This window comes from Rattus norvegicus, chromosome 3, assembly GCF_021556685.1.
Source record: "Rattus norvegicus strain SHRSP/BbbUtx chromosome 3, alternate assembly SHRSP_T2T, whole genome shotgun sequence".
In the NCBI taxonomy this organism is placed as follows: domain Eukaryota; kingdom Metazoa; phylum Chordata; class Mammalia; order Rodentia; family Muridae; genus Rattus; species Rattus norvegicus.
The window spans coordinates 61,120,541-61,133,527 of record NC_141536.1 but is presented as its reverse complement, the minus strand read 5'-3'; the positions used below and the strand labels follow the sequence as shown (position 1 = coordinate 61,133,527).

At 41.0% G+C, this 12,987-nt stretch overlaps 1 protein-coding gene across 2 annotated transcripts in view; it reads left to right on the top strand.

Annotated features, from left to right (window-relative positions):
- Ccdc141 (coiled-coil domain containing 141) overlaps positions 1 to 2,280 on the top strand; it is a 160,229-nt gene extending 157,949 nt beyond the window's left edge. The window contains exons 24-25 of one of the 2 annotated variants that reach the window (XM_087651716.1): positions 376 to 548; positions 1,065 to 2,280. In XM_087651716.1, coding sequence (XP_087507842.1) covers positions 376 to 548; positions 1,065 to 1,090 — 199 coding nt within the window. In that variant the 3' untranslated portion in view covers positions 1,091 to 2,280. 2 annotated transcript variants of the gene reach the window in all.
- The last annotated feature ends 10,707 nt before the right edge of the window (positions 2,281 to 12,987 follow it).

Here is a 12,987-nt window from a genome sequence, read left to right as displayed (position 1 = left end):
TGCCCCTGTATGACCAGATGGCCCTTGGTGAACCAGTAAAACCAGATGGCCTGCGCTTTGATGTATTTGTTTGTTTGTTTTTGTTTTGTGTGTGCGTGTTTTAAAGAATAACTGGATGTATGTCTTTTCATCTATAATATTTTAACTGTTAAATGTTATCACAGAACTTTCATAAACCTGATCTGAGTCAACCAAGGTAATTTCCTGGCTACAGGTTCATAAACAGTCTCCCTTGTCTCTCCATAGCTAGACAATCCCTGCTGAAGCTAGGGAAGAGCGCAGTGCGGGGCGGGCCTGCTGGCAATAGCCGGGAGAACTCGGGGAAAAAATGGAATCAAGGAGTGACCCTGACTTAAAACTGACTCTCTGCTTTAGGTTCAAGAAGGGCCAGAAACTGTGTGCAGATGGACACTTACAGGTTTTGCACAAGGACACAAAGCATTCGGTGTTCATCCCGAAGGTATGTGAGGCAGATGCTGGCCTCTATGTGGCTCAAGCCCAAAACTCTAGTGGCACCCTGTCTTCCAAAGCCATCCTCCATGTGACAGGTAACCATGGGCCACCAATTACAAGAATAAACTGGATTGTGCTGTGTATCATCTATGTCAGCGTATCAGTAATATACTGGCTACTTACACAGTAGTGATATGTTGCCATCAATGGACATTTTTATGAGCCTAAAAGACAATATGGTTGTTTATTTTCTCATGCATCACACAAAGCACCCCCTAACACACACACACACACACACACACACACACACACACACACACATGCACACACACCAATTCATCTCCACTTTGACTAATCCCACTGCTAGGTGGAATAATTGTATTTTCTCTACAATTCAACATACTTGGGGAACACGGGAAATTATATACAGTGAGTAATGATGCATTCTGTACTCTAGGAAGAGAAATATTCTGTATAATAAGCTGATCTCTTGTTTAAAGGCATGTGAATGCTCACAGAGATCACAAGGATCATAGGGTTGTGATCTAATTTTCAAATCCAAATTTTTGATAATTTCTCTTTAACCGTGTTCACAAACCATCTCTTTGTAGGGCATTACATCAAATTGAAGTTGTGATTCTCAAAATTGTATTAGCTCTCCTTTCAACTGTGCTTTTCCCATTTTGATCTTGTTTACTGAGCAAACTTGACCTGTGCTGTGTCAACATACTCTACATTCCTGAGTCTGAGAATGTCACTGTCCATAACCATTCCACGAGAAGGTCTCTTGGGCTTGATGTTGGAGAACAGATGTGCCTTTAGCTTCAAAGTGGAGTCAGCCTTTCTGTTAGCTCTGCACGTCCTATGTCGAGATGGAATACAGGCTGCAGGAAGAGACCAGTTTTCTCCCCATTCTTCCACTGCTGTGTATTGGCCACCCTGTGCATATCTGTAGGCGGGCCCTACTGCGTCTGACATTGCTGCTGCTGCTGCTGCTCCTGCTGAACACTCGTGTAGCCATTCACAAGGCATCTCAGTGCCTCACCTTCTCATCTGGAAGAGGGGCTCATCTACCTCTTGACAACCGCGTTTTTGTCTTACGTCCTGTGGTGATGCGGCCAGTGGAAAAGTACTCAGTGAAGACTCATTACAATGCTTGGTATGATTTGCCATCTTGCTACTCATCACCCATTAATTCCCTTTCAAATGCAGATCTTTTAGAATATTAAATGAAAAGAGTGCTGTTAATATGTAATTCCCCACTACTCCCTTGGGGGAGGGTAAGACTGACGTTCTATGAATTAGAGTTTAAATTCCTTTCTAACTTCTTACAACTACATCCTTTTCAAAGGCTTTGGACAGTAACCTCCGGAGGATATAGTTAGTGTATTTTAGGGGGGAGTCTGGGAAAGATAGGAGAAGAAAAATCTAGCCTTCTTTTGTGCAATTATTACTGTAATATTGAAGAATGTTATATGGCTTTCTAATATGCATTATTCAAAAAAAGAGAGGCATTTGTTTTCATATTTTAAACTTTGTCATGCTAGGGTAAAATCTTCAGTTGAAAGAATAATTTATTGCAGAGTTTTGATGAAGGGAAGAAATTAATTATGTTGCTGGAAGACTGTCTACAAATAATCAAAATATTTAAATAGGATGTATTTGACGTGGTATTAAAAAGCTACTGAATATTGTGGAAGATAAGAAATGTCTAGTAAAAAGTTGGCTATTTTTTTTCTTGTGCTGTGTATTGCATTTAATTAAAAAACTGTAACTGTTTTCTATCAACTTTTGACAGAAAGCTATTAAAAATCATATGTATAATCATGTGTGTGTGTGTGTGTGTGTGTGTGTGTGTGTGTGTGTGTGTGTGTGATCCTGAGGACCTCAGTCTTTTTGTTGTCATCATTTTGTCCAATTCTAAGATTTTCCATATCTTACCTAGCTGCTATGGCCCATGTGGAAGCTAAATCATAAAATCTGTTCATGCTCAAAGGAGGGAAGCAGGTAACAAATTCCACCCCACACACTTTGTGGCACTTATTAATCTGATGAGGTCTCTGTTCTGATGCCATCACCCTGGTGGTATTTATGTTTGAAGACTGCCTGAGGATGTGAAATGCAAGCTCACTTTACCTGTTTCGCTTCAGTTAATATTCTTCCTTCAGGGAGCCAGATGACATAGACCTTCATCGTGATGTATGACCCACTACGACCTGTAAACCCCGCCCCCCAGGATGCACATTTGTGTGTATGTATAAACTGAGCCTCTGTATTGGAGAAAAATACTGTGTGGGTGTTCAAGGTATAATTCAAACAGCTTTGTAAATATCTCATCCATCGAGGGTATGAGCGGGCTATTCATGTAGCAGTGAGGAATTAGAAGCTAGCCGCAGGCTATTTTTATATTCATTTTGAAAAACGTAAGTATGGGTATCCTTACTGCTGGAGCTTCTATCTTTACTGGAGTTTTCCCTTGTGAAGGCGTATTGAAACGCCAGGTTTAAGGTTAGCCCCTGATGAGTTATCCGTCTTCCAGTGACCAGCTTCCCACCTATGTTTACAAGCACCACCCAGTAAACTCTGTGGGCCACACATACAAAGAAAATGTGAAAATGACAAAGGGATTTGTTGGAAAGAACATTTTCAGCAGCAGAGGAGGAGGGTGACAGAGGGGATGTGAAAAATGACTAAAATTCATCATGTACAAGTGTATGAAACTCTCAAAGAACTAAAATGGAAAAGAAATGTGAGAAAAATTCAAGTAAGGCTTATACTACATTAAAGGTAAATACATAATTTATGTCTATCTACTTCTAGGAACTATTCTAGACAGTAAATATAACAATATTTTCAGAAAGGAGATCAAAATGGAATGAAGGTAAAAAAAATTATATATGTGCTTAACATGTCAAAGGAAGGCAGAGACGTGTGATTTGGGTTGCTGGGAAGGGGGAAAAAAATCACTGATATTCCAATAAAAACATGTATCGACACTGGGTGGTAGTTTTACACTTAGTTCCAAAATAAATATACTATAGGAATTCTTTGTGTTTCTGGATCCTTTGTAACATGTAAAACATTTGAAAGTCATGACTTCAGGTAGATTGCTGTCTGATTTCCCTCAGGCAGTGAGTAGTTCCATCACTACCCAGCTAACATCTCAACTTCCACCATGCTCACTGCCCTCTCCTCCCCACAGTTACTCTGTAGGGCTCTCCTTTTCCTAGACTCCTCTTTATTGGAATTCCTTTATTATATTCTTCCGTCTTCCTGTGGCTTCATTTCTGCCTATCCCCCATCCGTCGGAGACACCAGGAAGCCTTCTGACCTACCCAATCCAGTGCAGACAGGCCTGCCTTGTGCAGCCACCTGGCATCTGGCCCATGTCATGCACCTCAATATACAGCGTAAACACCACTCAGCCGAGCCTCTCAACAGACCAAGCTAGGGATCTCAGCAGCATCCAGGACAGCCCTGTTCTTTATGTCCCCAGTACCCATAACATACTTATGCTTAATAAGGACTTTCCAGATGAAAGGTTGTCGGAAATATACAAAAATAAACCCAGCTGGATGTGTCTTAAATCTCATTAGAGGTGTTGTGGGGGATGTAAGGGTAGCATGATTGCTCTCCTATTGTATGCACAAATTCAGGGAGATTCAGGTTCTAGCTATGAATCTTCCAGAAACAATCCCCCTTCATCCATGAGACTTCTACAGGAAATCTTTACCCTGGAAGCTAGACCCTGGCTGAAAATTTAAACCCAAAAATAGATAATTGTGGGGTCGAAACAACAATGAAGGCGGAGTAAAGTGTAAGCTTAGATTTTCTTAGACCCGTTTTTAAAAAGGGTTCTTAGCAAAACACCATGTGAGTCTGTATCACCTGACGGATCCAAAAACTTCTACTTCAGTAAAGTCCTGCAATCATTCCTCCTTGCTTTGTGAATGTGGTGTTGGGGATCAAACTCGGGCCACCTTCAGGATGGATAAACACTCAGCCACTGTGCTACACTCCCAAGACACAGTAAAGGATTAATCACTGTCGAGTCTGCGTGCTTCCCTCTCAATAACTGAATCCAGTCCACCGTAGGGTGTGTACCCTTCTTTTGAATACTGTATGAGTGGTCAGTGTGGTAACTGTGGTAAGGGTTCCATAATCTCACTGGGAACAGTTCTTTTTTGAAGTTAGTAGTTCATAAACACTCATAAAAGCAACAAGATCTAAAATCCATAAACTATTTGAGTTCTAAATGAAGGCAGGCAAGGATACTAGGTCTTGTCCCATTTTACATTGATCTTTATTGATGAAAATGCTTTGCTAAAAAAACAACCTTCTGGGGACTTGGACATTTCTGTTGTCCATCAGGTTTCCAGGTATGGCCATGAAGCAAATTAAATCTTTCCTCCCAGGATACTGTGATGTGGTGCATGTTATGGAAACGCCAAAGCATGACAGGCCCTTTTCCATTTATAACAAGCATAGCATTGAGCTGCATCAGGAGTGCAGAAGATTTGCATTCACTAAATGAAACAGTGTCCCGCTTAAAGCAATAACAAATCATTTTCCCCGGCTAGCCTGGCAGGAGATGAGATTTGAATGCTGCCTGCTGTGCGCAAATTCACCCTAGACCCAAAAGGCACAGAGCTGCTCATCTGGCTTCCCCCACTAGTCTCTACACTGTTTTGTACCAGGCAGAGTTTCTATGACATCACAAACCACCTGAGCATCAGTGGCGGGTGCTGGATGTGTGACACTCCTCCCAGTGAAGTCTTGGAAGCAGGATTATGAAATATGGATTTCAACCTGGTGATTAGATTGTTTGGCCAGCAAGTTCAAGGGCCAGTCTAGCTGCTGAGTTGAAATCAATCAAGGTTTCTTGATCCATCTCAAAACAGTAAGGTAGAAAAAAAAAACTGAGGAAGACCTCCAACTTTGACCTTTGTACCCTCCCACTGCATGCATGCACACACAAAAGAAAAAGAAATAGGCACACGTGAGAGAGGGGGAGAGGAGGGGGAAGGAGGGGGGAGAGATCGAACATCAGGGCAGCCATAGAGATAGAGAATACCCACAGAGGGAAAGCCCCTGTGTCAGCAGAGGCTGAACTAGAGATCTGTGTCTGCTATAAGCCTTGAGTCCCTAGAGATTGTATGCAATAGAAGCCAACAGAAGAGTGGGTGTGTTCTCCCCTAGAGACCCAGACAGAGCATGGTCTTGCTAATTAGTACTTTAGGGTTTTGTTTCTGTTTTTGTTTTTTTTTTGTTTGTTTGGGTTTTTTTTTGTTTTTTGTTTGTTTGGTTTTGGGGTTTTTTTTGTTTTTGTTTTTTGTTTGTTTGTTTTCCTTCGGCCTTTAAAACTATAGCATAAATTTATCATTTTAAGCCACATGGCTTGTAGTATTTTGTTATAGTAACCTCGGGATTTGGATGGGGGGTTAAGCTCATGCTGAGCCATTTCAGTCAGTTAACAACCATCACTTTTTTTGGTGATCTTTACCTTAAGTCAACCATGGTGCTAAAAACTCTAGTAAAAAAGCAAGAGCTTCCAGACATGGATTTGTCACTTGTGTGTTTATGTGTACCTAAGAACAAAAGGGAAACAAAGGCAGAGCATACACGGTCAAAGTGAGGGTGGAAAATGGGCTCTCCAGTAGGAAACGAAAGGAAAGTGTGGTTATAAATGTAACCAAAACAGGACTATGCAGTCCAGTCCAGTGGAACGAAGGAGCAGAGGGGAGTCTAAGAAATAACACTGCTAACAAACAGAATATGTACCCTAGGCCAAACAACATTGTGTGCTTGCTTTATTGATACACAAAATAATCAAAATAATCAATCCAGCTGCTGCAGAGTATGCACTCCTGCTGTACTCTCATGGATCATTTGCCAAGATAGACTACACCCTTGGCTGAATGTTATATTTTAATAATAATAATAATAATAATAATAATAATAATAACAATAACTAATAATAAAAAGAAGCATTGGTAGAGGGAAATAAACAGTCTTTAGAGGGAAGTTTGTAGTACTACATGTATATACTAGAAAAGAAAATATCCACAAAAGAAAAATAATTGACCAAAGGAGCTATAGGAATAAGTAAGAAATATGTGTATTAGAATATATAATCAATGACACTGAAAATAATAAAATAACAGACAACCAATGAATTAAAAAATTGTTCTTGTCGACCAATAAAAACTGATACATTTCTAGCCAAGTGTAGTTTTGACTTTTCATGTTGCTTTAACAAAATACCTAACAGAAGTGATTAAGGAGGAGTGAGTTTGGGCTCAGTTTGGAGACAGAGACCACCGTGGTCGGGAGACAGGCCTCAGGTGTGTGAGGGAGCTGGTCCTGTGGTCTGCAGTCTGAGGCACTGAGATGCATGCTGGCATTCCACTGTTTCTCCTTTGTGTCCCACATTCCGACCTGTAGAACAGCACCATCTACATTCAAGGGGGACCTTTACCTCTCAGTTAAACTCTAGAAGATACATCCAGATGTGTGTCCTTGGTATTTATAAATCAGATCAAGTTGTTAGCCTTAACCATCATACCAGCTTAACCAAGAAAAGAGAAAGAACAAAATACCAAAGTCAGAGATGGGTGAGCACTGTAGATCCACGGCACAAGAGAATAAGAGAAACTGTTAGCAGCTGGATGGTCATGGCCTTGGTAACTAAAACGAATCAGATCAATTCTTGAGTGAAATAAACTAGTAAACTTACCTCAGGCAGAAATAGATAACCTGAGAGCCTTCTAGCTATTGCAGAGTCTAAATCAATAACCCGTCCTAATAATACAGCACAGGATCGTATATTTTACTGATAAGGCAACCAAGTACTTAGGGAAAAATAATACGAATTACCCATAACCTTTTCTAGGAAAGAGAAACAGTTCTTTTCAAACCATCCTATGAATTCAGAATTACCCTAATAGTAAAACCAGATACATATTTACATAGAAAAAAGGGGACCTGCATACCAAAGCCAGTAAGAAATTATACATTCTGGAAATAACTTTTTTTCTAGACGTACAACACATTCAAACAAAAACTCAGTGACTTCATCTATAGGAGGAAAATAATAGAAATATCATATAATGCTAATTCATGGAGAAATAACATTTGACAAGATCATTTTTTAAAATTCTCAAACAAACAAACAAACAAACCAAAAACGAGCAATAGGAGAAACAGCTTCACAGAGAACACCGACAGAAGGCATAGGCAGCTTTCTGTTTCAGGGCAAGGGCCTGGATACCTTCCCTGAAGTCTGAGAACAAAGCAAGATGTTATTCCCATCACCGGAAACCGTAGCTAGTGAGTCTCACACAAATAGAAGGTAGAGAGATTGGAAAAGAAGTGAAACAACTTCATTGGTGGATATTGTAATTCTCTCTGTAGAAAGCTCTGAGGGAATCTACCAAAATGCTCTTGAGGTAGTGAAGATAACCAGGTCTTGAAGAGCAGATGGCCTGCAGCATCTGGGAGACCCCGGGGAGCCAGGGGCTATCCGAAAACGAACCGCAGCAAACCATGTTTTCAGAGACCACGGCGAAGGTGGGCAATTGGATCCTTACCCTTTGCGCTACAGACGCTACAGAAAATCAAAATCAAGTTGTAGCCTTCCTCTCTTTCTTTTCCTCCCGGCTGCCTGTGATGTCTGAGTGGACCTTGAGGAAGGTAAATTAGCAACAGGAGGCAGTGTTCATCAGAACAAGAGGACATGCTTGATGAGAAGCAAGAATCAAATGTGGTCGTTTTTGCCAGCCATTATCACCATCAAAAGAACCAAGGAGACATTTTATTTAGAAAAGCTAGAAAACCTGGTTAGGGCCTCCCATCTGGTGTGAAATTACAGGGTACCAAGGACATCAGCTTTCCCCAACAATTAATAACCATAGCAGGAGGGAAAAAAGCCTTTTGGACTCAGAAGTCACTTCACAGAGGGATGGTTTGTCACTTCTAAGCTGCAGCAGGGAGTGAAGCACTGTAGTTCTGCAGGCAAGTCCTTTCCTAACAGAGACAATGGGAGCACGCTGCTAGTATATTCCTAAGCCTTTTCATTAGGAACCTCTGTTAAAATACACCACCCATTTTATTATGCTTGAAACGGCCATGTTTCAGACTCATAACTCGGCCTGTTAATTAAGACTACAAATGACTACTTTGGCAATTATAGTTAAGTAAAAACTTTTCAAGGGAGCTAATTATTTTGCATTATCTAAAAGTTAAATGTAAGTGCTTTCTTCTTTTCTATTACTCAGGTCCTTGAAGGTAATTTTGGTCTGCATTGTAAGTCATTTGTCTAAACTAGGACAGTGCTGTTTTTTGTCATTTAAGGGACAATTCATGGATGGAGCACAGAAGCCAAGAAATCAACTGGAGTTTTCAGAGGCTTTGTTCACATAACCAAACACGCAGCAGAGCTCCTCGAAGCCCCACCAAGCACTTGGAAACAGGTTCTTATAATGTGCAACCAAATACTTATTCAAGACTTTGCTCAAATCCATAGCAACACATCGCATAATCACACAAATACTGGTTTGTTACTACAACTCAAAATGGATCACGAGGAACAGGTCCTGTGACACATACCACTAATCCCAGCACCCAGGAGCAGACAGAAGCAGGAGGGTCATAAGTTTGAGGCTACCCTGGACTACCTACACAATGAGTTTGAGGCTAAGGTGAGCTATATATTAAGACCCTGTCTCGGGCTGGAGAGATGGCTCAGTGGTTAAGAGCACTGACTGCTCTTCCAGAGGTCCTGAGTTCAAATCCCAGCAACCACATGGTGGCTCACAACCATCTGTAATGAGATCTGATGCCCTCTTCTGGTGTGTTTGAAGACAGTGACAGTGTACTCATCATATATAAAATGAATAAATAAAATCTTTTTTAAAAAGACCCTGTCTCATTAAAAAATAAGAAAGGAAGGAAGGAGGGATGGAGGGAGGCAAGGAAGGGAGTAAGGGAGAGGATGAGGGAGGAAGGAAGGAAGGGAGAAAGAAAGAAAGGAAGGACGGACGGACGGACTGGGTAAGTTCAGTGATAGAATCCTCTTTTAGGGGATTCCCCTGGGTTCATTTCCACAGGAATGGGAAAAGGAGAGGAAGTATGGAGAGAGAGAGGGAGGGAGAGAGAAAGAGAGAGGAGGAAGAGTTAGAGAAAAACCATCTCAGAGAATCTCAAAATGAGAGCCTGTGTGGTCTCTAAATACAAGGCATTGTTCTTACCAGCTTAATCACTGATAGGCAGCGGGTGTGTCCGGCTCGCACACACCAGCACCTGTGATTGGGTAAGGACTATTTGTTTGGTTTCCTTTCATTTGTGCAGCTGAGGATGGAATTCAGGGTTTTGCAATGTGAGGCAGATGCTTCACCATTGAGCTATCTCTGTAAAATCCATTTTGGATATTAGTGAACTAACTCTCTCTCTCTCTCTCTCTCTCTCTCTCTCTCTCTCTCTCTCTCTCTCTCTCTCTCTGTGCGTGTGTGTGTGCCTGTGCGTGTGTTATAGTAGAGGTTCTTGTCTGTGTGAATTTAGTAACTCACCAAAAGTCCAGGTGATATTTGATGTCATCAAATCAGAAAGCACCTCATGTTGACAGCCCCTGCATCCTGAGCAATGGGAGCCCACAGTTAAGGAAGAATAATAATCTTGGAGGGTTATTTACATTTTTCTATTCTACAGATAAAATACTCAAAACACTCTAGTGTTTAAAATGAATGCTTGCAAACTAGCGTGTTTCAAACAAGATCTCCAGTCAGCTGTCGGAATGGGGGAACCCTAAAAATATGTGCGCACATGTATCCACTCTAAATATAAGTCCATTTAAATTCCTCATAAACAGATATTCAAAAGGGATTATTTCCAGTTAGGACATAGATGTTACTTTTATTTCAACACAAGAACAACGTCATAAATCTTGGTTGAGACCCAGCTGTTGGCTTTTAATTCATTTGGCTGTTGTGTTTGAATTTTCCTTAAGTAGTGGTATAGATCCTTAAAAAATATTTTCCCAGCTCACTTCTCATAGCACACAGCTCACAACGCACATATGATCCCTGCAGGAACAAATGCTTTAGTGTTCATCTCCTGTTTCTTGCTAATGGGTCCTGTGGATAATGCAATGTGGATATATTAAATGTCTATAAATAACAGATCCACTCACCTGGCTTTAGCTTTAGTGGGAGTTCTTTAAAATGTAATTTAGCATTCGTTTCCTATAAGGGTAATAACTCATTTGCTGAACTTACTCAACACGTGGCAAATAAGAGATCTTTATTCTTCTTTTTCTTTCTTTTTCTTTGCAAGCTTTTTCTTACAATTTATTGTATAGAGACAAGAGAGCCACATTTGAGAGTCAGTTCTCCTTTTCTGTAGCTCCTGGGGACTGAGCTGATGTTCTCAGCCTTGGAGGCAAGGGTCTTCACTCAGGAGTGGCCTTGCCAGTCCAGGAGATGTTTGTTCTTGTATGAATATTGACTGACAAATGCCCTTAATAATGCAATTGCTAAGCTGGGAACAAGGGGGCAAAACTGGAATTCCAGCAGTCGGGATGTTGAGACAGGAGGATGGCAACAGGTTTGAGCCTGGCTTAGGCTACCTAGGGGATGCCATCTCAATGAAAAATAAGACAAAATGAGAGAACACGATTGTCCCAGCTCAGCAGGAAACATCATCATTGTGGTGGGTGACCTTTGCTCCTATTAAACATGCTCTGGTTTAATAGGATAATCTGGTGTGTGGCAGTAGGCAAAGCAAGTGAGGACAGTTTCTAACGTGAAAGGCACTTGATGCTTGGTGTGGTATTTCCAGTCTCCATGCGTGGACACAATAGGACATGGGCCTTCTTCTCCTAGTCAGAAGCCAGGCAGGTCAGTCCCTATGCAGTGCAAAATCTTTATGGTTATGTCAGTAATACACAAATCTGAAATCAGAGTATAGTTGATATTTGAGTTTTATAACATTGACTATATACACTATTAGAAGTGAAATTATGACCAGGTTTTATTTTACTTCTTTTATTAAGGATACCTTTATCTAATATGGAATTGCCATTTAGATAGGAGGTTGCTGAGATACAATAGCTTCTTTGTTTCTGTTGCCTTAAAACACATGCTCCTTGCATTTCGTGAATTAATGTGTGTGTGTCTGTGTGTGTGTGTGTGTGTGTGTGTGTGTGTGTGTGTGTGCGCGCACGTGCATACACCCCAGATGGTGCCAGATGAAGACATAATATGTGCACATACAAACAGGTTAGTAATTAGCATCCCTAAGCCACAGCCCTAAGATCTTTAATGCAACAATGCCACTGATGTCCAACAACTTTGAATGATGACACAATTGGGACATCAGTCCTAATAGCACATTAAAATGTATCACTATGGAAATTAACACAAGTCTTCTTCTCCTCCAGGGAAATACCCCTTTCAACCAGGTGAACATTGTCTTTCTGCGTAACAGTTATGAAAATGCACAATGGTATAATTGAACACAAAACATAAAAACCATGTTCCCATGTAGATTCATGAAGGGCTTCAGGGATGCAGAACTGTCCAAGATTGAGACCCTGGACACATAGCCAGCAACATGTCTGCCTAGCCAAGGCCATGAAGAAAAATTAAGTTTCAGGCAATTAAGAAAAAAAATACTAGCTTTTATTATACTGAAGTGGAATCAGTGTATTTTCCTTTGCTTTTGGAAGAAACTTTTACATTTATAATGCTTTCTTCAAAATGTCTCTTATAAACTAATGCTTTTAAAAATTGTTTTATCTTCCCTTTGATGCATTTTAGATCTGTTTTTTTTCCCCAAGAAAGAACTGTTAAGTCGCCATTTAAAATGAAACATTTTAAACATTTAAACATTGTATCTCCCTACCATAACTAGAATAAATATCACAATATCCTTCTAAATTAAACTTCAGGCCTGGGTAAACATATCTTGTCAAACTCAGATGTTATGTGTATTGCTGCTTTCATGGGAAGAGGTGCCATGTTTAATTAAATACCCAGATACGAACGGGAAGGGTGAGTTCGTAAATGGCAGGTTCTGGTTGCCGGAGCCACAGCAACTCTGCAAGTGACAAGCGCAGAATCTTGTCTGACTGACATGGCCCCTCCTACCTCATTCTCCACCAGGGCAGCCAGACTAAAGGAGGTGAGAAGCCAGAGGCCAGCCACACAGGGCAGGTCAAGTAAGAAGGATAAATATAGCACTGCCAGCTCCCAGAACCACCAGCTCTCAAAGTGAGCCAGAGGACGGAGCCCAACTCTAGCTTCCAAGAGAAACAACCTCACCATCCTAGTCAGCTGTGCAGATGTAGGACCCAAACAACAGTCAGTGGTGTCTTCCTGGTGGCTATGGATCAGATAGCCACAGAGAGGTATCAGTTGTGGTACTTAATCACTTGGCAGTTTAATAAATGCGTGCGGTCACTGTATTCTTAGACCCGGTAACGTGGTAGAATGATTCGCTAAAGTTTTGACCTCAGTATGCAAGGACTAGAAAGTATAC